Source organism: Dendropsophus ebraccatus, chromosome 10 (genome assembly GCF_027789765.1).
Source record: "Dendropsophus ebraccatus isolate aDenEbr1 chromosome 10, aDenEbr1.pat, whole genome shotgun sequence".
Lineage (NCBI taxonomy): Eukaryota > Metazoa > Chordata > Amphibia > Anura > Hylidae > Dendropsophus > Dendropsophus ebraccatus.
The window spans coordinates 49,940,748-49,968,116 of NC_091463.1; the positions used below are offsets into that span (position 1 = coordinate 49,940,748).

Below are 27,369 nucleotides of genomic sequence, written 5' to 3' on the forward strand. Positions count from 1 at the left end.
ATACCACTACACCCTTCATCATCCTCTTGTTCCATCATCATCATACCACTACACCCCCCATCATCCTCTTGTTCCACCATCATACCACTACACCCCCATCATCCTCTTGTTCCACCATCATACCACTACACCCCCCATCATCCTCTTGTTCCATCATCATCATACCATTACACCCCCCATCATCCTCTTGTTCCATCATCATACCACTATACCCCCCATCATCCTCTTGTTCCACCACCATACCACTATACCCCCCATCATCCTCTTGTTCCATCATCATCATACCACTATACCCCCCATCATCCTCTTGTTCCATCATCATCATACCATTACACCCCCCATCATCCTCTTGTTCCATCATCATACCACTATACCCCCCATCATCCTCTTGTTCCATCATCATACCACTACACCCCCCATCATCCTCTTGTTCCATCATACCATTACACCCCCGATCATCCTCTTGTTCCATCATCATACCACTACACCCCCATCATCCTCTTGTTCCACCATCATACCACTACACCCCCCATCATCCTCTTGTTCCATCATCATCATACCATTACACCCCCCATCATCCTCTTGTTCCATCATCATACCACTATACCCCCCATCATCCTCTTGTTCCACCACCATACCACTATACCCCTCATCATCCTCTTGTTCCACCACCATACCACTACACCCCCATCATCCTCTTGTTCCATCATCATCATACCACTATACCCCCCATCATCCTCTTGTTCCACCACCATACCACTACACTCCCATCATCCTCTTGTTCCACCACCATACCACTATACCCCCCATCATCCTCTTGTTCCATCATCATACCACTACACCCCCCATCATCCTCTTGTTCCACCATCATACCACTACACCCCTCATCATCCTCTTGTTCCATCATCATACCACTACACCCCTCATCATCCTCTTGTTCCATCATCATACCACTATACCCCCCATCATCCTCTTGTTCCATCATCATACCACTATACCCCCCATCATCCTCTTGTTCCATCATCATACCACTATACCCCCCATCATCCTCTTGTTCCATCATCATACCACTATACCCCCCATCATCCTCTTGTTCCACCACCATACCACTACACTCCCATCATCCTCTTGTTTCACCACCATACCACTACACCCCCCATCATCCTCTTGTTCCACCACCATACCACTACACCCCCATCATGCCCTTTAAAACAAAAAAAATCTTTACTCACCTGAATGGTTCCTCTAGTCTTGTCACGCGCGCTGGCGGGCTTACCGCGGCTGGGGGCGGGGCTTCCAGCGGAGGGGGCGGAGCTTCGCGGGACCTGTTTTTTTGCCCTCAAGATGCTCTCAGCCCCGCAAGTCAGCCGGGGGCCGTCCCAGCCTCCTCTTGTGATCGCAGGCAAAACATTGCTTGCGGTCACCAGAGGGAGTGGGATTGGAGCAGTACAGTGGCAGTACAGTAGCGGCCCGGTCGCGGCGCTGCGACCGTGGTAGCTACGCCACTGAATGCCGCCCCCATGATAACAGCTGGTGGCGCCGCCTGAGGCAGACGACTCAGGTCGCCTCATCATTGCGGCGCCACTGCACAGAGGCACCAATACAACCACTAGTAAGGTGATTTCATAGCTTTTTGCCAAAGCGGGCCATACACCGGCAATAGCTGGTTAAGGCTTATGTGGCTGACTCATCCCTCCTACTCCCATACACACTTGGGCAAATATGCTTGTGTTTGGTTTTTTTTAAAAAAAGGGAAGCTGCTGCCTGGCAGCGGTTTACTTTCTCTGAACCCTAGGAATGAAATCCAAGCCACAAGACAAGGCTACCAAGTATTATTTTGGGGCAAACACACAAATTACAAACATCCCTAAAACACATATTGATTTTAAATATACAGCGTTTGTTCTTGGGCTTTTAGGACGCCTGAATTCTTGATAAATCCATGATAAGTGATATTGTACACTAAGCTGCTTCTAACTTTCTTAAGAAACAGCCAACAGATCAGCTCTAAGGTAACTGGTCCATACCAAAACTCAATTCTGAAATGATTACCATGCATGTTAGCTGGATTAAAGATCCCGGCTGTTGATATGCCTTTAGTATATAAAAAGTTACAACTCTTTACTGTGTAGTCATATATAATATAGGTGTGCTGTCATATGCAAAGACACATTAAGGGTGCGTTCACACCTACAGGATCTGCAGCAGATTTGATGCTGTGTTCAGTTATTTAAATGAAATCTGCTGCAGAAAATCAGCTGCAGATCCTGTAGGTGTGAACGTACCATAAGGGTGCCTTCACACGTACCGTATCGCTGCGTATTTATCGCTGCGTGTTTGGTGCGATTTTTACATGAGAGTTTTAATTTTCACATGATTTTCAGGTAAAAATCAAAAAACTCGCATGTAAAAATCGCACCAAACACGCAGCGATAAAAACGCAGCGATTAATACGCAGCGATACGGTACGTGTGAAGCTACCCTAAAAGTTTTGATTGTTGGAGTCCGGGTGTCCTGGCCTGTTCTAGTGATTGGTAGGGGGCAGAAGTGCTTTAATAAACACTTCTCTCCCTATCTTGCTGCATACAATGTGCTCCATAATCTTACTATAGAGTCTCTCCTGTGGAAAGATGGCGACAAAAGCACTTAGATCAGCACTTCTCTTGGCTTGTTCTAAAGGTGAGTGTGGATCAGAGCACCCACACCCGACAATCAAAACTCCTGACACCTCTCTGACTAAAGTTTTTGTGACAGTTTAAAGTTTGTGACACAGGTTGACGCGACATAGACACAACTCTTTATTCTATCGCTTAAAAATTAATTTACTTCCATTTGTTTGAGGGATGTTATGAAGCCTGAAAGTTCTCAACAGACAGAATAGCCAGGCCTTACATTACAGGTGGCAGCGTTCAGTCTTGGTGGATGGAGACCCTGCCCTTTCCCCTAGTCACTGTTTAGCTAAATAAGTCAACAATTCATGTAATGTAATAGGTCTGAGTGCACAGAAACTCCCTAATTTTGCTGTAAAATGGAAAAAACTGCTGAAAGTGTATTTATGGTTTCCACATTAGGGAAGTTGTAACCAAAGCATCACTAGATGAGACCATGGAACATCATAGATGTTAGGAGAAGAAACATGTGAAACTTACTATAAAACAAACAGTCACAATAGTCTGCTGCTCGTAAACCCACAAGATTAATCACCTTCTACTGGTCTTGTTCTTGCTAACAGGATTTAGAGATAAAAATAATTTTCTTAATATATTTCTGGTACCAGCGGGGGACAAATAATGTGGCCATCATGAGATTATGCTGTCAGTAAGGCTGCTTTCACACGTTCTGTGACAATGCAAGTTGGCCATGTACAGGGACAAATTTATACTGTAATAGAAGACTCTTCATGCAAAAGTGTTTAACAGTTTATTAAAGGGGTAGTGCGGCGCTAAAAAATTATTCACAGAATAACACACATTACAAAGTTATACAACTTTGCAATATATGTTATATCTGTGAATCGCCCCCTTCCTGTGTCCCATCCCCCCCCCCCGCCCGTGTACCAGGAAGTGTGTGGTGCATTATACATTACCTGATCCGTGCCGCGTCATCAGCTGCTCAGCCGCGATTGGCTGAGCATAACTGTGCTCAGCCAATCGCGGCTGAGCACAGTTGTGACGCGGCGGAGGGCGGCAGGGATTTGGCCGGCCGTCCGAAGATGACGTTTGGCACAAAATGGCGGACGGCCCTCGACACGGATCAGGTAATGTATAATGCACCACACACTTCTGGGTACACGGGCGGGGGTGGTGGGACACGGGAAGGGGGCAATTCACAGACATAACATACATTACAAAGTTGTATAACTTTGTAATGTGTATTATTCTGTGAATAATTTTTTAGCGCCGCACTACCCCTTTAACAGCGTGCAAAGGATTAGGCCAGGTATGTATACAACAATTATCACCACACTGGTGAACATAGATTTATAAACTTTGATTGGCGACTGATGACATTTCGACCCTGCCAGGGTCTTTTTAAACGTCACAGTAAGGGTATGTGCACACTGAGTAAATAGGACGTTAAGTCCGTCGCGTAATCCGATGCTCGCACCCGCGCGTCTCCGCCCGTGCCATAGACTTCATTCTATGCACGGGCGGATTCCTTCCTCCTCCCAAAGAATGAACTGGATCATTCTTTGGGCAGAGGAAGGAATCCACCCGTGCATAGAATGAAGTCTATGGCACGGGCGGAGACGCGCGCCCGTCGCTGTCCGTGAGCGCGTGTGAGCGTTGGATTACGCAATGGACTTTCCATCCTATCTACTCTGAGGCAGTATGTTCAGGAGTGCTCATGGCACTCTCCTGGTGCGTGTCACAGCGCTTGACACGCACCAGGAGAGCACCAGGAGCACTCCTGAACATACTGCCTTACTGCGACGTTTAAAAAGACCCTGGCAAAGTTGAAACCTCATCAGTCGCCAAACAAAGTTTAGAAATCTATGTTCACCAGTGTGGTGATAAATGTTGTATACATACCTGGTCTAATCCTTTGCACGCTGTTAATAAACTGTTAAACACTTTTGCATGAAAAGAGTGCTGCGGAGTTTTCTATTACAGTATATTGGGGTCGAAACCCATCCGTAACAAGCACCTACTATCTACACCCGTTGTACACCCCTGTCTCTTCCTATCCAGGGACAAATTTATAGACTGACAGTATGACACGGAGGCTGGCAGGATTTCATGAAGGAGGATTCCGTTGCAGAATTCCGACAGTTTTACTCCATTTTACTCTATTTACAGTGGGAAAATTGAAAAAGACAGTATTCCATGGAGTCATGTGCTCAACCAAGTGCTTCTCCCAGCTGTATATAACCATCAGTGGGCCTGACGGATGAAAAGGTTTGACAAGTGAGTTTTTATTTTTTTTTTTAAAGGGGCAGGGGTTTTAGAGGGAAACTATCAGCAACCTGCTAATGGTATCCATTTAACAAAACAAAAACAAAAAAAAAAGGATAATGTTTGGCAGATATACTTGGGGATAGCACTCCTGATTCAGATAGCTGGCTGCTGCACAGTGGACAGGGTAGTAGGAAGGCAAAAAAAGAAAAAAAAAAACGTCCGATTTGGGTATGTTTTCACACCAGTGTATATCTATTGCTAGCATCCTATAAGGGTCTTAGCATGTACTATGGCACAGCCGTAGCTATTATATATATATATATATATATATATATATATATATATATATATATATATATATATATATATATATATATATATATATATATATATATATATATATATATATATATAAAGAAGATTGCTAAAATGGTTCACTATAAAAGATTTAGATCAGGTGACAGGTTCCCTTAAAAAACTACTCACCCCAGAGACAAATGCATCTCATTTCCTCTCTGTAGGACATTGTACTGTGTGCACAATGGCCAAATGATTCATAATAAAATGGCCTTGCCTGGAATTCCCTGGCTGATGTAAATGAGTGTTGTACTAAGGGTCTGACAAAGTGTATGTTGGGAAATAACCGGATTCAATGTAGTGAGGACACATGACAGGGGTAAGTACCTTGAGCTGCTCACTCATGTAGGATTGTAAAGTCTCTCGGAGTTTTGCTGTAAGGAAAAGAAAAGTCAATGAGAAAATTTACAACCAGACAATGTGATATGACAGAAGTTATTTATGCCTCGCTGCTTTTATGTTATCAGTTTCCTGGTGAAGCAGAGTAAACATATAAAGCTTTCATTGCAGAAGAGGTGAGGTGGGAAATCCCCACTGCCAAACCAATGTTAATAAGAATAATAAATTGTAATAGAAAATCCAACCAATCAAGTTGTAGATGGCGTACAGAGCGATTTCTTTAGAACACCAGTCATTCCTCCCAGCCTGGACATCAATGTGATATGCTAAAGAGGACCCATCACCTCTGACATGGCTGCAGTACTATACAGTATATCTGTATTCCAGACCACAGAACAATGCTGTAGCATCTTTTCTCCGCATGCTGGGCCTGTTATTCCTTCAACGTACAAATAAATTGATTGGGGCCCATTCCCTTTGTCAATAACTAGGCAGCAATGAACTGCCAGATACAAATAAAATCCAACAGGCCGGATACAGCATAGTTCGCTCAATGGCAGTGGGCAGTGCTTTATAGGCCCCAGTCCTCTGGGTCTGGTCGTTTTTAGGGGTGGGGGTGTCCCAATGAACAGGAGACACAGCCTGAAGACCTTGGCCCCTATTGAAAAATCTTGCATTGCTTAGAATACAGGTTTCACCACATGGGGCACAGGAACCTTCTAGATTGGATAGATTTTTACCACTTGACCCCTTTGTTCTCATAGAGAGAAGCCAGGACCAGACCTGTCATATCTGTTCATTTCTTTGAACCTTATCAACTATACAGCTATGTAAAGTGAAGATCATTTTGTGAAATGATATGAATGTCATTATGACTAATGAAAATGTTTTTTTCCCCCCAAAATTGCATTCTGCATAGTAATAAAAGCCATTGCAGACATCAGTACTTATCACATAAAATCTACATTGTAATATAAACTACTGAGGATAAAAAAAATCCTTGCACATACTGACTGTTTGGGATAAAGAATCAAAAATGGCCTGTGACTAATATTCTGGAATACTGTGTCATCTTGCACTGAAACCCTACCTGCAGTGAAGCAGAGGGGGAGCCATTTCCAGGAGCTGGCCATCACTTTCTGGCTAGGAATATGAAATGGATAAGCTTCTGCTTATTGTGGGAACCTCTTCAATGTGCATATAGAGTTCCCAGGGGCATGTATTCAATTTATAGCCTGTTACAGTACAGGGCACGCAAGCTGATAAGTCCTGGCCCAAGGTCAAGATCACCAGGTACGGGGCATGTCTCTAGTAGTAACAGGTATGGGTGTAGCCAGGACTTATGTGGCCAACTACCATCTCATTATATGGGGAGATTCTGGCCCAAGAAACAAAAGATCAAACTAAAAACTCCTTTCACCTGCAGGGTGAACCAGTGCCTTCCAAAAGATTTATAGTATTCCTATAGAGTGGGGTAGTGGCCCTCTACTGAACTTCAGGCCACCTACTGTCTGGGGATTTATTACTTCTGTTATTACATGTAAAGTAATGTAAAGTGATCTTAAAGTGGTTATCCAGCAATACATAAACATGGCCACTTTCCTTCAGAGACGGCCACACTCTTGTCTCCAGCTTGGGCGAGGTTTTGCTGCTCAGTTCCATTGAAGTGAATGGAGCTTAAATGCAAACTGCACCTGACCTGGAGACCAGAGTCATGTTGTCTCTGAAAGAAAGTGGCCATGTTTTTGAAGCACTGGGTAACCCCTTTAAGGAGGTGAGATTGTGGGGGACCTAAAATGACAGACACAAATTCAGAAAGATTATGTACTGAACACTACAGAATCCAAATCAAGAACCTGACCAGATTACAGTATGTTAGGGAACACATCTATTTAATATAATTATAACACATACATCTGTTACTTTGAGTCCTTTCAATTGCATCTGTATCATGCAGACTACCCCAAATGTCTCGGTACATGTGCACAGAGCGCTCTGTGTAGTGTATGTCGCATAGACTGAGCATAAGAATTATATACTGTATGCATGAATGAACTTCATTACATGGTCAGTCTATATGTGGGCAATCTATGCTCAGCCTATAGGGACATTATAAGATATGATGAGACAGCTATATACCAGTGTCTGCAGTGTAAACAAGAATTCCATTTTTACTGGAAATGGAAAAAGGACCCTGCCCAGTGCCCCACAAGGACTTCATATCTACACCAGAAATATAAAGAAAATGGACACTTTGTATGTTTTAAAAATATTTAACAAAGTATCATTTTAGTATTGAGAATTGTGATACTAAACAAGGTACCAGTATGGAAGTCAAAGTTCACTGGTATCGTCACATCCCAAACCACACAAACAGCTGGATGGCCGCAGGTTGAGAAAAACTAGTCTAGTAAGGTCTAATCTCTGCCACTAGATGGCAGTGTTGTAGTTGTAACTTGTTGCTGCAAGAAGGCAGAAATATACCTATGTACCAAATATGACAACCATGTAAAACTAGCCATATAAGTCGTCACCCAACTTTCCCCAAGGACACAAACAAGAAACTGCTGGGCAGGACAGGAAAACGTATATAGATTTAAAAACACACACACACTATGATTCTAAATTCTAGAAAAGTCTCACTATGAGACTTGTTCATATAGCCAACACAAGACTGATCATATATTACATGCAAGTATAAACTACAGGATATACAGTGCAAGTATAAACTACAGGATATACTCCCCATGTGTACTGTGTGATGCAGTACACATGGGGAGTTTATACTGAAGTGATGCTGAAATGAGGAGCCTAAATTTTTTTTGTCCGGTAGTGATCCTAAGGGAGATGAGATTGTGGGGCGTCTACATGCCAAAGCCACAAATCCTGCAAGGCTCTGTACTAAATATAGAAAGCTAATTACAAACCTGACCAAATCTATTTAATAAAATTAGAAGAAATAAACCTGTCTGGCTGAAGCTACTCTATGATCCCGTTCAATGCCCATTTTAAGCTGCACTTTAATGTTTTTCAGAAAGATTTTCCCTCCTTGAGAGTGAAGGCAAGCTGAACGGATATAATGGCATAGTCCTCAGCCAATATCTAGCGTCTTCATTAGCATATCAGACACTCGCCCCTTATTTCCAACAACAAAAGCATCTGCAATACAATCCTAAGATTAGAAAAACTGAAAAATGTTTTCTTGTAAAAACAACCACACACCTGTGCACAGGTTGCTTTTAGTATTGCAATTTAGCTGTATAAAAAGGAAAAGTCCCACTAAAGTTAAAAATCTCAGACAGGCAGTAACATAATAAAGAATGTATACTTATCATAACCAGAAAAAACAGCCATCAAGACACCATGAACAGGCTCCTATCATTTTAATCACACAGTATAAAATATCAAAAAATAAAATAAAATAAATCCACAGGGCCCTTGTGGAAAAGGTAATTAAATCATCAATAACTAAAATACAAAATACCATGTAGAGGTCTAAATGAGAATACAGCAACAGATAAAACCAGTGTTCATCCAGTCTTGTCAGAGCTCTCAGTGCTGTTAGGATGTGCAGCACTTGGGATGGGAGATAGTTCTGCACAGGCTCTGGGCTGAGTTGTAGCAACAAAAGTTTCATAAACAAAAAAACCTAATGTCTGCCCAGCCCTGCAAGCCTACTCTGTGGTTTAGGCTAGGTTCACACTGCGTTTTTGCAATCCATTTTTTTTTTTTTTTTTTTAATGGATGAAAAATGGATGCATTTTTGTACATTCGTTTTGATCCATTTTTCCATTGACTTCCATTGTTAAAAAAAACAAATCCGTGTTGTTTTTTGTTTTTGTTTTTTTTTACAATGAAAGTCAATGGAAAAATGGATCAAAACGGATGCACACAAATGCATCCGTTTTTTTCATCCGTTTTTTGGAAAACACAGATTGCAAAAACGCAGTGTGAACCCAGCCGGTAACGTTCACATCAGCGTTTGACCATCTGGCACCATTCCATCTACCTTTTCCGTTTTGGAGTAAGCAAAACGGAAACTGTCAGATCCTTTAAAATCCCCATAGATTCCCATGATATATTAGTGTGCTCAGTTTGCCTTAATTGTGCTCCGTTTGCATGCAATCCGTTCAAGATCCGTTTTTTTGAACGGAGGGAAAAAAGTGTTTGCAGTATTTTTCTTTCAGTTTAAAAAAAATGGATCACGAACGGAAAGTGCACTTCCATTTTTTTTTTTACATTGTAGTCAATGAGGACGGATCTAAAACGGAAGGTATTTCCGTTCCCATCCATTTGTTTTCATCCGTTTTTGCACTGAGCATGCGCAGAAGCAGCAAGAAACCGAAGAAAAATAAGCGGATAGAAAAACGGATGCTGACTGATGCAAACTGATGTACAAAAGTCAAGTTTTTTTAAGCCAAAATACAAACGGACCAATAAAAAAAAAGAGGAACATTTTGCAATTAGTTTGCATCAGTCTGCTCATCCGTTTAATTAATATGGACGGATCGGTTAGAAAAAAAGAAAACCGCTAGTGTGGCTGAGCCCGTATAAAGTTCAGAAAGAATATTGGTGTACAGACACCTCTCACCACTCGATGTATATATGAATATTTTTCATAGGAATTTATCATAAAATTTTTCATTTACTGATTTTTCATTTTCATTTATTTTTATGTACTCAATTGCTACATCTATATATTACTTTATCCTCCATTTGTATAATGTTCATTTTTATTTAAACTCATAGAAGAAAAGACTGGCCACTTCTGAGGCTTTGTTTCAATGTAACAGGACTGTAACAGGGTGTCTGTACTGGACCAGACACCCTGACCCATTCCAGATTTTGTGAATCACCTACACTGATAATAAAAGGAAGGTATGTTCATTCCATGTACTCCATATGCCACAAATGTCACTGAGGAAAAGAAGAGATCCTTGAAACGCGTCTGACTCTTTTTTTATGCATATATCACATCTAAAACCTTGTCTGAACATCCACCCTGTATACTACAGACCTTCTCTGAACTTTAAACACAGTTGCAGTGGCCCCACTAACCTTCCAGACTCAGGGCCCTATTCCACAGGACAATTATCGTTTAGATTATTGTTAAGTCGTTCGAACCTAAGCAATAATCTTTCGGTTGAACAGCAGTTAACGATTACGACCTAACGAGAAATCGTTGAACATTTAATAAGACCTGGACCTATTTTTATCGTTGCTCGCTCGCAAATAGTTTGCATTAAATAAGACGTTTTTCGGTCGTTCGCAGTAGTGACCAACGCAATAGCAACGACAAGACGACCGAAAGAACCATAAGTAACGATTATCGTTCCATGTAAATGGGTGAACGATTTCAGGTCTTTCGCAATAGCGGTCATTTGGATCGTTTATCGTTAACGATTATGCGAACGATAATCGTCCCGTGGAATAGGGCCCTCACAGTAAAACAGCAGAGCCTTTGTCTGATCTCCCGTTCTCAGGACTTGGACGCCAGCTAGGAGGAGGAGGAGGAGGAGGAGGAGGAGGAGGAGGAGGAGGAGGAGGAGGAGGAGGAGGAGGAGGAGGAGGAGAACAGCTGACAGCCACAGCTACAAACGTTGGTGAGAGGAGTCTGTACACCAATATTCTTTCTGAACTTTATAATGCATCTCTCCTTGTGAAGATCTACCAAGTACTACAAGTGCAGCAACATCATCCAGTCTGCGCTGTTTGAATTCACCCAGCATATTGTCTGCACTGCTATTCACCATCTATTGTATACTTGCTGCTTGTGGGACTGGAGAGACATTGCTACTATACATGATCCAGACTTGCAGGGCTGGGCAGACATTAGGTTTGTTTGTTTATGAAACTTTTGTTGCTACAACTTGTCACTACAGCCCAGAGCCTGTGCAGAACTATCTCTCATCCCCAGTGCTGCACATCCTAACAGCACTGAGAGCTCTGACAAGACTGGATGAACAGTGGTTTTATCTGTTGCTGTATTCTCATTTAGACCTTTACATGGTATTTTGTATTTTAGTTATTGATGATTTAATTACCTTTTCCACAAGGGCCCTGTGGATTTATTTTATTTTTTGATATTTTATTATGTGTGATTAAATTGGACAGAACACTCATCACATACACTTTCAGTAATATAGGGCAATAGGAACCATTATTAATTCTTAAATGTGAACCAGGGCCACAAGGTTCTAGAACAGGTTATAAAACCTATTAGCTGCAAATATGGCAACTAAGCACTTTGTTTTTTATTTTGTGACCTTTCATATTTAAATGCATTAGCTTACTTGGCAACACATTGAGTTGTGGTTAAGCATGTACCCAACCACTCCATGCAAAATCCATGCTGTGGATTTGTTGCAGATTTTGCAAACTACATTTTGGACTATTTTACTATATTAGTGGAGCTGAGAATATCCTTTTTATAAAAATTTTAAAAATCCAACACAAACACCAGGCTTGCTTTCTAAACCTTCTAGACTGGTGCATTTCAATCATCTATGTGGTAATTTTCTTCTATTATGACATCTGTATTTACTCAACTCTTGTGGTCCAATATATTGTGGCATCATTATGCAGCAGGATTACATTATTTTCAATCACATTTGGTCAGTTGGTTGAATGATCTTTCCTGACAGCAGTTCACACTTCTCTCATTGTTGGTGGATTATAGATCATAAAAGAAATATAATTAGGAGTGGGTTCAAAAGACAGAAAAAGTTGTTCAGAGTTCACATGGATCCAAAAGCAGAGGAATTGGACAGCAATGTCAGCTGGGTAACTTATCCCAGGATCACTTCGAAAGGCAAGACTAGAAATCTGAAATCCTGCATTTAGTAATGACAGACAAGGTACTCACCAGTGAGGACATGCTGCTTCTGTTCTTTTAATGACATAGTGGGAAGTCCTTCCTCTGTTTCTTCAGAATCATTGCTATCATCAGACACCCACTGGGGATTTAGGCAGTTACCCAGTTGACGGGACCAATATTCACGTCTCAGCCAGTCCATGACAAAGTCCCAGCCTAAAATGAAAGAACATGTGTCTTGTAAATGAAGAAAGCAGCTGAAACAGGACATAAAGATCATCCATACCTTTTTGATTTGTGCAGAATAGGCACTCCTGCATTTTTTTTGCATATATAGTGCAGCATAGGCCGTTATAAATAAATGATGTAGAATGGAGTTGAGTGAACTTAAGTGTGCTTGACTTTGTCCAAACCCTATAATGCGGCATTTGATCAGCGGTGGCTGCTAAGGTTGGATAAAGCCCTGAGGCTGCTGGAAAACAGATACAGGCTGTATCCATGTTTTCCAGGCAACCATAGGGCTTTATCCAATTTCATCAGCCACCGCTAATCGAATGCTGCATGGCTGGGTTCGGACAAAGTAAAAATTTGTTCACGTTGTTGTTGATCGCATCTTTTGAGCTGACCTCAAAATCATCACTAATCGTTCTCAAGTCTTTCAGTGTAAATGCTCATCGTTCCCAGTATATAGAGACAAACTCGATTACAAATATTCACAAAATATATACCAACGCAATTATGACTTTAACCACTTTTCGCATTAAAGACTTTTTATAGCAATTTATCTTCTCGTCTAAATGGCTATCGTTTAGAAGGGAAAATATCACCACTTGTCGTTCGCTAAACAAGTGATTAAGCGATTTATCTGTACATGTGAAAGGAACCTTAGAATACAAAAAAACCATTGTATCTCTGCTGATAATCTCATACACTGCACTCCCGGGAAAGAAAGCGCAGACATGATCCCTTCAGGGCACTCTGTGCATGAGGGGGATATACAGGTGAACAAGAGGGCAGAACACGGTAAGGAACGGAGGTGTTTGAAAGGTGGCAGAAATTATTCGATGCTGATGCAATCCTGCAACTCATAAGCAATCCTAAAGAGGAGAACTAGTTTTGGTCTGGGGAAACACGTGATACATTGGCCGTAATAAAAGGGTGTAAAATATATGGATGCAGCTAAGCTGTAATTAAACAAACACTAATAGAATATTGCTTTTGAATAGCAGCAAAAATATGTGCAAAAAATAATGGCCCCCTCACCCTCCGTGGCAGTTTCCTGAGCATCTTCTCTGCGACAGCCCTCTATTTTACCAACTCCAGTGATGTTATGTCTGCACAGAACTTTACCAGAACAAGTAAACAGGCAGCAGTAGGGGAGCCAGCTGGGTAGGTACAGCATTCTGTTATTTCTAATGCAACCAGGGCCAGATAATAAACCCTCTCCCTCTTGTTTAGACAAAACCTTTAAATGATAAGTTACCAAGCCATATTTATACAGTTTAGGGCAGGAACGAAAAAACAGTGTGCAAAAATGCATTTGGTAAAATATATGCACCTCACTGCTCCATTTGGCAGGTCCCATAAGAAAATGGAGCACGCACGCACACACGCACGCACATACACACTCAGTAGACTTGGATACCCTGTGGTCAGATCATAAAACCAGTTATTAAGAATAATTACCTTTGCGGCACAGACTTAGTTTGGGCAACTTTCCATGTGTTGCACTGTGACGAAGGTTTACCACCCATTCTGGAATCTTAAGCTGAAATCATAAAAAAGTGTGTGGGTTACTATAAAACTGATGAGTGTAATATGTGATATTGCATACACACCAATACAGAACAGTCAACACAACAAATAAAGATCCTCAACCGATTACCAGCGGAAAAGGGATGTACACACTATGAGGGAATAACCACAGAGGGGGGTACATAGTATGGAGTGCCAACTACAGGTAAACTTACAGTATAAGAGCATAATAACTTTCTGTATGACAGCTAAGTACTCTATAGATTGGATAAAAATTATGTTTCTTCAAAAATAAGCTCTGGGGCTTTTTTCAAAGGAAAAAAAATTTATATATATGGATCATCTCTGAGGAAAATATATCAGTAGCACAAATGGCTCACACATTCTGACTGTTTGCTACAACGTAACAGTATAGGTATATAAAAGTCAGCCTATGGACAAAACTCGCAACTACCTAGATTGGACAGAGCTATAGCAAAACTTTGAGCTGTGTCTTTACAGATATTCAGCCTCTGGGCTGCAGAGTAATAGAGAAAAATCAAAGGGGTTGTCCAAGGATTAAAGTGTAATGGTAAATATTTCTGCAGAAATTATTAGAACAAGCAATTTTAAGAAACTCTGTAATAGGTTTTATTAGGCAAAAAGTTGTTTTGCAGCCTCCCCCCTTTCTTATTTACGTACTATCAGGCAAAGTCGTCCACATTACAGAGGAGAAAAGGGAAGACTGGTTTGCTTTGTCCACTATAACCTATGGGGGGGGGGGGGAAGGTGATGAGTGAGCAGGAAGAGCAGACAAGCAGCCCTGCAGTTTGAAGACTGTCTGGCCACATAGAACGCTGGATTGATAGGTCGAACTGCTCAGTGCTGGTCTGGAAACTCAGTGAGGTAAGATTGCAGGATGATGTGCTGTGAAGGACTGCATTTTACCCTCTCCATGCTCACTAACCTCCTTCGACCCCTCCCCCATGCATAAACCATAATTGACAAATAAGGGTGGGTTCAGACTGAGGAATTCTCGCGGAAAATGTCAGCGGAATTCTGTCAGATGTCCGCCCACACGGGCATGCGCTTTTCCGCCGGCTTCATAGACACCATTCTATGGGCCGGCGTATTCCGCGATCCGCGGAAAGAAGTGACATGACACTTCTTTCAGCGCATAGTGGAATACGCCGGCCCATAGAATGGTGTCTATGGAGCCGGAGGAATGGTGCCCAGATGTGCAGGCGGACAGCTGACGGAATTGTCTGCGAGAATTCCGTAGTGTGAACCCGCCCTAAAACCTGCTTCTTCTGAAGTGTGTGTGTGTGGTGGGGGGGGGGGGGGGGGGAGAACAGCTTTTTGAGTACAGAAGGAAACCCTTTTGCTTAATAAAACCTATTACAGAGTTTTTTTACAATCCCTTGTACTATTGATTTCTGCAAGGTGACATTTAAATGTGAGGTTTTTTTTTTTATGACTAGTTGGCCACCACTGCTATGGTAAGAGTTGTTTCTAAAGTAGGAATGGGGGAATCCATGGCCCTCCAGCTGTTGCAAACCTTCAATTTCCATAATGCCTGGGCAGCTAAAGCTTTGACTGTCCAGACAAAATGGGAATTTTTGTTTTATAACAGTTGGAGGCTCGAAGGTTTCTCATCATCCCTACTTTAAAACCTAAAACCTTAAAACAAACCTTCGATTCATTTATCTTTACAATAGGGTTCCCCTGAACTCATTTGACAAACCTGTTCTGTCACAGATAGCAAATCCGCTGCAAAATAGATGTGAATTACAAGCAGATAGTGCTGCAGTATTGCCATGGCGTTTACCTAAAGGATGTAATCTGCTGTTTATGGTTCAATGAATTTTATTGAAAAAAAAACAAAAACAAGGAATAGAAGACATAAAGTAGCCATCATGGTATAACAGTTGAAGTATTAATACTAAGCAAGTACAAATCAGGACTATGGTATCTTAAACATATAGGAAGAGGTACTCACTGGGGATATCTTATCTGTTAACTCACAATTTCATAGTAGCAAGAAAACCTGAATGTAAAGAAAGAACAATACTGGGTGCTCACCTCATCAGCCAGACGCCTTAAGGGGATCACAATGGACTTCTGTTTTGGTTCTGTGATTATATTTACAAACCTGTAAGAGAGTGAAGACAAGGCATGACCATGTGGGTAGTCTGGAGCCATAGGCTGTATCCATGTTTTCCTGGCAGACCTCGGGTAGCACCAACTTCTCCAGCGGCTGGGAGTCAAATGCCGAGCATTCAGGATCAGAGAACCGTGCCAACACTATTACTTATTTACCAGCCTCATGTACATATGCATTATCTTATTGCCAAAAGTAACACTGTCTGATAACGCTAAAAGCACATCTGGAATGTATCCAAGGGCTGGAGTGTAATGGCGTCCAGAATCTGTTCACATACCACACAAGGGTTATATACAGGTACCATACTAACCTGACAAGTGCCAATCCATAAAGTAACTCCAGCTCTTGCTCTCCCATCCCACCACTAACATCTAGGATTTTGCATCGCACCAGATCAGCGGTGCACTCAACCGCTAGCGGCATGCTGTTTCCATACCTGTAGAAAGAGGCAGATGCTCAACATTATAACAGTATAGGGCGATGTTCACACAGTGTTAAAACAATGGCCGCTGTGTTACATGTTTCTGCGGCCAATACGATCCTATCAGCCGCAGGAACATTTTTTTAAAATACATCTAAAAGTGCAGGCCATATAGATGTGACTGAAATCAGGCATTGATTCTCAGTCACACAACGTCCGTAAGACAGCCACACACTGTGAGAACTGTTAATTATTCCTGCCGCTGTTTGAAAACAATGGCAGGAAATAATTGACAGGTCAATTATTTCCACGGTCATACTGAACAAGGGCCGTTGTTTAATACACTGTGTGAACAACAGCTGTTGTTTCAATTGACTTCAATGGAACACATTTTTTATGACAAGAACGTCCACTGTTCTAATCTATTCGGCCGTTGTCATAAAAAATATATAGTGTGTACATAGTCTAAATTGGTATTAAAAAGTAAAACGACTATGGCTGCTCTTTTATACCCTGTTGTAGTATCCTGATCTCTCCTCTCGATCCCTCTAACAACGGCCATCACCAGGCCTCCCGTATACATCTGATTCTGGGCAGGCCCCTCAGGTTGTGGCATTCATGGCAGCTAATAACTGGGTGGCAGGACATGGCACATCACCACCCACGCCATGTTACTCATTTGTGTGGAAAATGCCAAGGCCTGTGCCAGCTGGATGACAGTGCAGGGAGTGTGACCTGCTGCAGGAATCCAGGGTCACACTGTACCCTAGGGTAACACATGGCTGGTCTCCCTGGCTGCGCACATGCACTGGAGCAGCGCCCTCTATGGCCAGTGTTAGACATAGGCTTTGAGATGCCCCAGGACAGGTCTATGGCCCCTTCAGTCACACATCACATCTATAGAATAGACTATAAGGAGGAGCAATGAATGGGGATGGACACGGCCGCGCTCCGTGCAGCCCGCCGCCCGCCTCACCTGCTCTTCCAGGCGGAGATCTGATGCAGCGCGTCCCGCTGGAGCTTGCAGTCCCGGCTGTACAGATACTCCAGCACCTGCTCCCATTCTGCCTTACTGATCCAGGCTACGACCTGCCGCTTGCCCGCCATCCCCAGCGGCAGCACAGCTCCACCCCTCTGCCAATCAGGAATCGCCTTTGTTTTGGTGCGGGGTAACAGCAAACTGCGCCCTCCGGGAACAAAGGAGCCGCCTTTAGGTTCCGGGCTGTGTCCTTCTCGTCCTGTGTAATTTTACCACCATAAAGATAGTGAACGAGTCAGCTTTTAGTGACTTTGCTATGTAAGGACTTGCTTTACCTCAGAGAGTTATCTGTGTATACTTCTGGTGGTATAATTAAAGAATCAGTTCTCCACAGATTTGTCCATAGGACAGACTGAAAGAAAAAAAGAACTATGAGCCAAGAACCTGTGCAGAGGCTATTGTTTCACTATATCACAGTGCTGCATCATTCTGTAACCACCAAATCTGAAAAAAGCCCCGCCCCGGCCGGATTTCACTACACATGGACAGGATGCTCAGTTTCCCATAGCAAGCAATCAGGTGACTCCTTTCATTTTCCAATCTTCAAAGGGAATTTAGTATGCTGGAATCTGATTGGTTGGTATAACTATTCCACATCCTCTCCGTCCTGGCTTATATCTGTCCCCTTGAGGCAGGTGACCTCTTATTTTCGGTTCTCCCCTTCTCCTTGATAGCTGAATCATATCATTTCACTCTTTCCAACTTTTTTTTGCCAGGATCAACCATGGCGGGCGACCGATATCAGAACAGTGACGCGTCACAATTGTACACGTGACCCATGTCACCTGCGCAACAAGGCGGAAGTAGCAGATCCGGCAGCAGCTGACGTTGGAGAGTGAGGGAGAGACGGTGTATAGCGTGGCTGGTTGGAGGATCGGTAAGGTGAGTGCTGGCGGGGATCCGGGCTCTGGTTGTCACCGTAGCTGAGAGGCTGGTGCAGCTGCCTGCGGCCGCCTATATGTGTGCATGGATCGGAGCCCTCACTCACCGTGTAGTAGTCGTTATTCGCCTGTGATCACATGATGGCGGTGGTGTCAGTGCTTCTGTGTAGTGTACTCAGGGTTGTGTCACTGCTCCCCTGCCATGTATCATCCCCAGGCAGTGGGGTGCAGTAAGGTGTGAGGATCAGTGACTGGCTGTGATGTGGGGTACAGTACATACACAGGCCAGGGCTCAGCTGTAGCAGGTTAGTGAGTACTCTGGTACCTGTGACTGGGTGGGGTTTGGCTGTGATGTGGGGTACAGTATATACACAGGCCAGGGCTCAGCTGTAGCAGGTTAGTGAGTAGTCTGGTACCAGTGACTGGGTGGGGTTTGGCTGTGATGTGGGGTATAGTATATACACTGGCCAGGGCTCAGCTGTAGCAGGTTAGTGAGTAGTCTGGTACCAGTGACTGGGTGGGGTTTGGCTGTGATGTGGGGTATAGTATATACACAGGCCAGGGCTCAGCTGTAGCAGGTTAGTGAGTAGTCTGGTACCAGTGACTGGGTGGGGTTTGGCTGTGATGTGGGGTATAGTATATACACAGGCCAGGGCTCAGCTGTAGCAGGTTAGTGAGTAGTCTGGTACCTGTGACTGGGTGGGGTTTGGCTGTGATGTGGGGTATAGTATATACACAGGCCAGGGCTCAGCTGTAGCAGGTTAGTGAGTAGTCTCGTACCAGTGACTGGCTGGGGTTTGGCTGTGATGTGGGGTACAGTACATACACAGGCCAGGGCTCAGCTGTAGCAGGTTAGTGAGTAGTCTGGTACCTGTGACTGGGTGGGGTTTGGCTGTGATGTGGGGTACAGTATACACACTGGCCAGGGCTCAGCTGTAGCAGGTTAGTGAGTAGTCTGGTACCTGTGACTGGGTGGGGTTTGGCTGTGATGTGGGGTACAGTACATACACAGGCCAGGGCTCAGCTGTAGCAGGTTAGTGAGTAGTCTGGTACCAGTGACTGGGTGGGGTTTGGCTGTGATGTGGGGTACAGTATACACACTGGCCAGGGCTCAGCTGTAGCAGGTTAGTGAGTAGTCTGGTACCAGTGACTGGGTGGGGTTTGGCTGTGATGTGGGGTATAGTATATACACAGGCCAGGGCTCAGCTGTAGCAGGTTAGTGAGTAGTCTGGTACCAGTGACTGGGTGGGATTTGGCTGTGATGTGGGGTATAGTATATACACAGGCCAGGGCTCAGCTGTAGCAGGTTAGTGAGTAGTCTGGTACCAGTGACTGGGTGGGGTTTGGCTGTGATGTGGGGTACAGTATATACACAGGCCAGGGCTCAGCTGTAGCAGGTTAGTGAGTAGTCTGGTACCAGTGACTGGGTGGGGTTTGGCTGTGATGTGGGGTACAGTATATACACAGGCCAGGGCTCAGCTGTAGCAGGTTAGTGAGTAGTCTGGTACCTGTGACTGGGTGGGGTTTGGCTGTGATGTGGGGTACAGTACATACACAGGCCAGGGCTCAGCTGTAGCAGGTTAGTGAGTAGTCTGGTACCAGTGACTGGGTGGGGTTTGGCTGTGATGTGGGGTACAGTATATACACAGGCCAGGGCTCAGCTGTAGCAGGTTAGTGAGTAGTCTGGTACCAGTGACTGGGTGGGGTTTGGCTGTGATGTGGGGTACAGTATATACACAGGCCAGGGCTCAGCTGTAGCAGGTTAGTGAGTAGTCTGGTACCAGTGACTGGGTGGGGTTTGGCTGTGATGTGGGGTACAGTATATACACAGGCCAGGGCTCAGCTGTAGCAGGTTAGTGAGTAGTCTGGTACCAGTGACTGGGTGGGGTTTGGCTGTGATGTGGGGTATAGTATATACACAGGCCAGGGCTCAGCTGTAGCAGGTTAGTGAGTAGTCTGGTACCAGTGACTGGGTGGGGTTTGGCTGTGATGTGGGGTATAGTATATACACAGGCCAGGGCTCAGCTGTAGCAGGTTAGTGAGTAGTCTGGTACCTGTGACTGGGTGGGGTTTGGCTGTGATGTGGGGTATAGTATATACACAGGCCAGGGCTCAGCTGTAGCAGGTTAGTGAGTAGTCTCGTACCAGTGACTGGGTGGGGTTTGGCTGTGATGTGGGGTATAGTATATACACAGGCCAGGGCTCAGCTGTAGCAGGTTAGTGAGTAGTCTGGTACCTGTGACTGGGTGGGGTTTGGCTGTGATGTGGGGTATAGTATATACACAGGCCAGGGCTCAGCTGTAGCAGGTTAGTGAGTAGTCTGGTACCTGTGACTGGGTGGGGTTTGGCTGTGATGTGGGGTATAGTATATACACAGGCCAGGGCTCAGCTGTAGCAGGTTAGTGAGTAGTCTGGTACCAGTGACTGGGTGGGGTTTGGCTGTGATGTGGGGTATAGTATATACACAGGCCAGGGCTCAGCTGTAGCAGGTTAGTGAGTAGTCTGGTACCAGTGACTGGGTGGGGTTTGGCTGTGATGTGGGGTACAGTATATACACAGGCCAGGGCTCAGCTGTAGCAGGTTAGTGAGTAGTCTGGTACCAGTGACTGGGTGGGGTTTGGCTGTGATGTGGGGTACAGTACATGTACAGGCCTTCTGTATAGGGTCATCTTTGCCTGGTTAGTGGGTAATTTTGTACTTGTGGATCAGTTGGCGCTATACAAATAATAGTATTATTATTATTACGTGTTGCATGTACTGGTAGAAGCCATCAGCCTTTAATTATCATGAGTGTAAAGCAAATGCACCACTTCCCATAGTTAAAATAATCTTTTTATGTGACTTGGTCGGCCCTGGTTCCAATTTTCCAATTTGTCGCTCAGTTTCCACCATGTTTAGATTCTGATATCTCCTCCCCTGGGTGATGGACCTCCCTTTGAATCAGGTCTGGCCATATCACCAAGTGGAGGGGGTATTGGTGCACTGAGCCCACCTTCAGTGCACCCAGCGGCCCTATTTGCATATAGAGAAACCAGCACAGATGGCAGGAACCGGGCAGCAGTTTGAGAAATGGACGGCGTGCTTTTCTTCAGCTATGTTGGGTTCCCTAGTCTATAGGAAGCATGCAGGGCATGCCTTCTGCGGTCTGGTAATCCATAACAACTTTTCTTTTTTCTGCACTAGTTTTATAGGTGAGTTTGCCTGGCTTACTATGACTCCCACAGCCTGTGGATAGGGATGAGCGAACCGGCCGAGGTTCGGGTTTGTATGAACCTGAACTATCGGCTTCTGATTCCCGCTGTCTGCCCGCTCCGTGGAGAGGGTGGATACAGCCTGAGGACCGCCTAGAAAACTGGGATACAGCCATAGGCTGTATCCCAGTTTTCCAGGCGGTCCTCAAGGTTGTATCCACTCTCTTCACGGAGTGGCCAGATAGCGGGAATCAGAAGCCGAGAGTTAAGGTTCATACGAACCCGAACTTTGGCCGGTTCGCTCATCCCTACCTGTGGATAGGTGCCACATTGGTGGGGAAGAAAGCAGCCATGTTTTTCTAATCCCACACAATCCTTGTGTAATCCAGTTTGGAGCTACTTGCCCACCTGTGTGTGTGTGTTAGGGAACTATGCTACATCTAGTAGTAAGGTTACTCCCGGTAGTTATGAGCAGCCTTGTAGTAAATAACTTGACACAAAAACTGACAGTTATAAAGAGTTTGTCAGACGGTTACACGGTAAGGGTGACAGCATTCCACGACTACTCATCAGGAACTTGTAAGCAGGAGCAATGATGGCTAAGACAGATGTGTAGAAGCTGCCTCCATTTATTTCCACTTGGCACTGCATGGAGAGCGGAGAGAATAATGTACAGATTGTAGAAAGTCTATAAAACCTTGGACACAAAGCTTTACCAGTTGAGCTCGGCATGGCAGGGTAAAAACACAATGGCACAGCTCCCAGCCGATTCTGCCCTCTCACGTTAACAATTAACGCTGGTCAAAACTTTAAATTTGTTATAGTTTGATAGTTACCCCTTAAAAGGAAAATGCAGCATACCCATTTGCCAGGCACTGCTCAAAGATTTGTTATATGTGGAGTACCAAATTTTTCATTCTAGAAACTGGTGGTGAATGATCAGCTTTATCAATGTGAAGACTATATAATGTGATCTATTGGAAGATTTCTTGAGACTTGCATATTCACACGTACTGTATGTGCTATACACTATTTCATGCTTTGGATCTACTGTACAGTGTTTCCGCATTAGAACCAATCGGTGTATTTGAAGTTAGTTATAGACCTGCAGTTGATAGGCATGTGTGAATTACACCTGTAAGGAACAATTAGGAACCAGAATGACATGTTGCAGGGTGGGTGCAGCATGATGGAATTTAGCTGCATTGATGACATAGGGAGTGTCTGCACAATCATTAAACTTTTAGCCTCTTTTATTGTATGATGCCGTTCAGCTTTCTGCAGACTTGTGTGCTATTTTGCGCAGAACTAGAGGTTGTAAAAATACTCTGACTTCAGTACTTGCATAGGAGGATGTTGGCACTTAGTATGCTGTTGGGGTGAATTATTTGTCAGGTATTGGCCTGAGTAACAATATAGGTGTTAATTTTGTCTTCCAGGGAACATGATTTCGGAAGGGGGCTCCTTTATGCGGGGCATGCTGATAGGAGGTGCCTTTTGTCTAGTGATAACTCTTCTTGGACACATAAAGTTGGGCCATGAGTCGTCAGCCCCCCATGAACACCACCACATCCAGGCACCTAATAAGGAGGATGTCTTGAAGCTTTCTGATACAGAACGAATGGAGTTGAGCCAGAGCATGCGGGTCTACTGTATTATCCTGGTGAAACCAAAAGACCTGAGCCTGTGGGCCGCTGTCAGAACCACGTGGAGCAAGCACTGCGACCAGGCGGACTACTACAGCTCTGAACAGGTCAAAGTCTTTGAATCCATTTCTGTTGACAGCAGTGACATGTGGATTATGATGAGGAAAGCTATTCAGATTGCTTATGAGGAACATAAAGAGAACTATAACTGGTTCTTCATCGCTCAACCCTCCACCTTTGCCATCATTGAAAATTTAAAGTATTTTCTGTTAAAGAAAAATCCTTCGGAGCCTTTCTACATTGGGCATACTGTAAAAGATGGAGATTTAGATTACGCGGATTTAGCAGGTGGCATTGTGCTAAGTATCGGGTCAGTAAGCCGGCTAATCAGTATCATGAATGAACCCGATAAGTGTCCAGAAACTGGTGGCATAATATGGAAAGTTCCAGGAGATAAGCAGTTGGCCATGTGCCTGAAGTATAAAGGAGTGGTTGCGGAAAATGCTGAAGACTCTGAAGGCAAGAATGTCTTCAACACTAAATCTGTAGGGACTTTAATAAAAGAAGCCATGGCAAATGATCCTCAAAAAGTTGTCGAGGGCTGCTGTTCAGACATGGCGATCACATTCAGCGGACTGTCTCCCAACCACATGCAGGTTATGATGTACGGTGTGTACAGGCTACGAGCCTATGGGCACAGCTTCAACGACGCCCTGGTGTTCTTACCACCCGCTAACTCTGACAATGACTGAAGAGTATATCAAGTCTTCTAGAGCGGAGGGAAGGACTTTAGAAGGAACCAATCACATATGGTGGCTATATTTATTTATCAGAAGACAATTTCTGGGAGGTAGAACTTGATCCTTGTACATGTGTAATTTGTTTTTTTCTTTCTTGTACAGTATAGAAGTCTCTTTCAATGATTTCAAGACTGCAAAATACTTGTTTTACTACAAAAACTGCGACTGATTTTACATGGTGATGACTTTTGCACTCAAATTCTATTTTTCTACTTCATAATGAACTGGGTTGATATTTCGGGTGGTAAGCAAGCTTTGTACAATTCTTCATGCTGCTCCCTATGGGAGAGTGTAAATGATCTGACGTGTGCCGGTCGCTTAGATCGTGCATGGGTGGTGGTGCCAAATGACGTTCTTTGGGGTTAGAGTGCTCTTTCTTGCCTTCCCTTATTACCACAAGGCTCTAACTCCATTACCTCATACAACTGAAACCTGTACCAAGCATAGGGCTGCATTGTATTCAAGCATTAGAGCATAACATGTATCCAATGACAACCTTCTAGTATTCCAGATGTTCCAGTGTGACAGTACCTCTATTTCTAATAGGAATCCACAGGCTGGAGCACTGTTTTTTTTTTTATTCTTCCTGTCAAATACATAAGACTGGTGAAAAAGTAAATTGGGGGGCATTATGTCAGCCCCTCTTTAATGCTGCGCCATAGTCTTGTGCTGCTATGAGGTTATTTAGGAGTCACCTGTTCAATGATAGATGTATGTGTGACACGTGTATGAGTTTTTTGTCATCTTTTCTTTGCAGCGTTTGACATAAGTGTTTTCCATTCCTGGCATCTGTCTAGGATCTGTCCGAAAACAGGCCCATCATGTATATCATAGCTCCGTTACAAAAGAACGGAAGCCATGAAGGCAATGTGAACAGAGCTTTATTTACAGTGGCTGTGCAGTTTTTAGGAACCCTTTCACAATGTTTAGGTAGAATGCAGCAAGAACAGCCCCCTGTTACAAGCAACTAAATCAGCTGGGAACATGGAAAAATGCCATCTGGGCAATCCTAGCTACACAATGCAGAATTCTGATGCTCCATTATTATTTCATCTTAGGGAATACAAGTATTTATTTCAAAAAGCAATCTGGTTAAAAAACTAAAAACTTATTATTTTAGGTAGATAGTCCCCCAGTATTTATAATGTAGCAAGTAACTCACAGACACCACCTGGAAATGACTTCTGCTCTTAGGGTATGTTCTTAGGGAACTTCTTGTATCATGACATGGACTATTCCACGATAAGGGAATGCAGAGTGTGCTAGAGAGTACGGCGGGGGTGCAGTGATGGGAACATATGTTTCTTTCAAGCATACCCGACATTATAAAAAAACTTTTGCTAAGTGCTATAGACATATCAAAAGTTTTGATTGGGCCAGTGTTCAGCAGTCTTAGGGTCCTATTACACTGAGTGATTTTTAACCATTAACGACTAACGATAAACGATTGCAAACTAGGTTGTTTATCGTTAACCTGAAATTGTTCACCATATTACACAGGACGATTGTTGTTAGTTACGATCATTACTATGATCGTTTATTCCTTCTGATCCCAGAAAAACAATGAACAATGTGCTATTACACTGAACGATTAGTGAAAAAACGCACAACTTGAGCGAACGAATGTGGAATTGCAGTGAACGATTAAAGATAATTTTAGGTTCAGATCTAAATAAACGATCAACAACATACAAAGATTTTTCGATCGTTGCCTGCAATTACACAGAACGATTATCGTTTAAATATGAACGATTTAACGATTTTTCGCACGATAATCGTCCCATGTAATAGGGCCCTTAGGAGCAAGCTGAAGATGTCCTTACTTAGCGAATTTTTTCCCAGCTCTGTGTCACTTGACCCAGACAGACTCCCAGTGCAAGTCTATGGGACTGTCCAGGTTTCATAGACACAGATCGCAGAAAGGTTGACTGGTTAGTCAGGTTGTGAACACTTTGCTCCAGATCAATAAAGCCTTTTATGATTGACAGGAAAGCTTTGAAGGAAAACTTGTTACTAGTTTCATTCTGCCCTACCCACTCTGAATGGCTGCACAATTTTAGAGTAATCGTAGCTTTACCTTTGTCTTGATATATGGGTCTAACTCATTGGGCTAGGTATTACCCTGATAACGTGAAGCCCCATTTCCACCTGAAGATAAAACTATGATTACTCTGAAACAGAACAGCCATTCAAAGAATCATAGACATTGGCTTCATGATGCCCATAAACACAGATGTCAGGAATGGTGAATAAAAGAGAGGTCCTTTGTGATATATACATAGTCCTGTCATAACCCTCAGTACTTACACTTGCTGCATACACTCTCCAAGCTGAGATCGAGGTACTGTACGGTTGCATTTCTGTACAACAATGTATGTGTATGGACGCACTCTATGTATTTCTCTCTGTGCACAGAGCAGTTGATGTCTGTAGATTAAGAAACAGTCACATCCACACCTCATCTGGATGAGAGCAAATGTATGTTTTATAATGGGACGAGTCCAGGGTTGGACTCAGGAGTCATTTTAGTTTTCTTTTCTTCCCCTATTTGGTACAGTATCAGCCGTTGATATTGAAAACGTGGAGCTTCAGTTACAGAGTTTGTTTCTCTTCAGTCAGGAGCGTCCTGCATGCCCCCAATGTGTGTGCTGCTGCTCAGCCAATGTCTCCAAACTACAACCCTCCAACTGTTGCAGAACCACAATTCCCATCATGCCCAGACAGCTAAAGCTTTGGATTTGGCTGTCCAGGCATGATGGGAAATGTAGTATTGCAAAAGCTGGAGGGCTGCAGTTTGGAGACGCATGGTCTAGACCGAGAGGAGGGGCTATCAGACTGGGTGGGTGGAACATCAGGGGGTGACTTCCATGTCACATATAAGAGGTACTTAGACTTACGGCATGGATTTGTAGGCATTAGGAAGCAATATAAAGTGAGAGATTTGGTAGTACTTTATTGCCCACTGACTTTTGCATACATGGAAAAAGAGTTGGTTGTTACCCTGCTTCTGCTAGATCATGCAAAAGTTGTCATTTCGAATCAATTTTAAAAAATGCTCTTGTGTAGATGGTGCTGTTAAACACCT

At 43.6% G+C, this 27,369-nt stretch overlaps 2 protein-coding genes across 4 annotated transcripts in view; one reads left to right on the forward strand and one right to left on the reverse strand.

The window, feature by feature from the left end:
• The window catches only part of LAS1L (LAS1 like ribosome biogenesis factor), a 28,107-nt gene extending 9,906 nt beyond the window's left edge, over window positions 1–18,201 (reverse strand). The window contains exons 1-7 of one of the 2 annotated variants that reach the window (XM_069986649.1): window positions 18,042–18,201; window positions 17,704–17,965; window positions 16,617–16,742; window positions 16,225–16,294; window positions 14,095–14,176; window positions 12,460–12,624; window positions 5,583–5,629 (exon numbers count right to left, since the gene is read on the reverse strand). In XM_069986649.1, coding sequence (XP_069842750.1) covers window positions 5,583–5,629; window positions 12,460–12,624; window positions 14,095–14,176; window positions 16,225–16,294; window positions 16,617–16,742; window positions 17,704–17,834 — 621 coding nt within the window. In that variant the 5' untranslated portion in view covers window positions 17,835–17,965; window positions 18,042–18,201. Of the gene's footprint in view, window positions 1–5,582; window positions 5,630–12,459; window positions 12,625–14,094; window positions 14,177–16,224; window positions 16,295–16,616; window positions 16,743–17,703 lie in introns of both variants that reach the window. The other variant, XM_069986648.1, reaches the window with a different exon arrangement.
• A 284-nt stretch (window positions 18,202–18,485) lies between these two features.
• Window positions 18,486–25,388, forward strand: C1GALT1C1 (C1GALT1 specific chaperone 1). Of its 2 annotated transcripts, none has more exons than XM_069986650.1 (2): window positions 18,486–18,648; window positions 23,278–25,388. In XM_069986650.1, exon 2 carries the CDS (start codon window positions 23,283–23,285, stop codon window positions 24,234–24,236), a length of 954 nt encoding a protein of 317 aa, XP_069842751.1. In that variant the 5' UTR covers window positions 18,486–18,648; window positions 23,278–23,282; the 3' UTR covers window positions 24,237–25,388. The 2 variants fall into 2 exon arrangements, with proteins under 2 accessions (XP_069842751.1, XP_069842752.1); XM_069986651.1 differs by having other exon boundaries at window positions 18,486–18,643.
• Window positions 25,389–27,369: the final 1,981 nt, after the last annotated feature.

Excerpts from the sequence above, each read along its gene's own strand:
- C1GALT1C1 (XM_069986650.1), top strand. The coding sequence starts at position 23,283 with ATGATTTCGGAAGGGGGCTCCTTTATGCGGGGCATGCTGATAGGAGGT.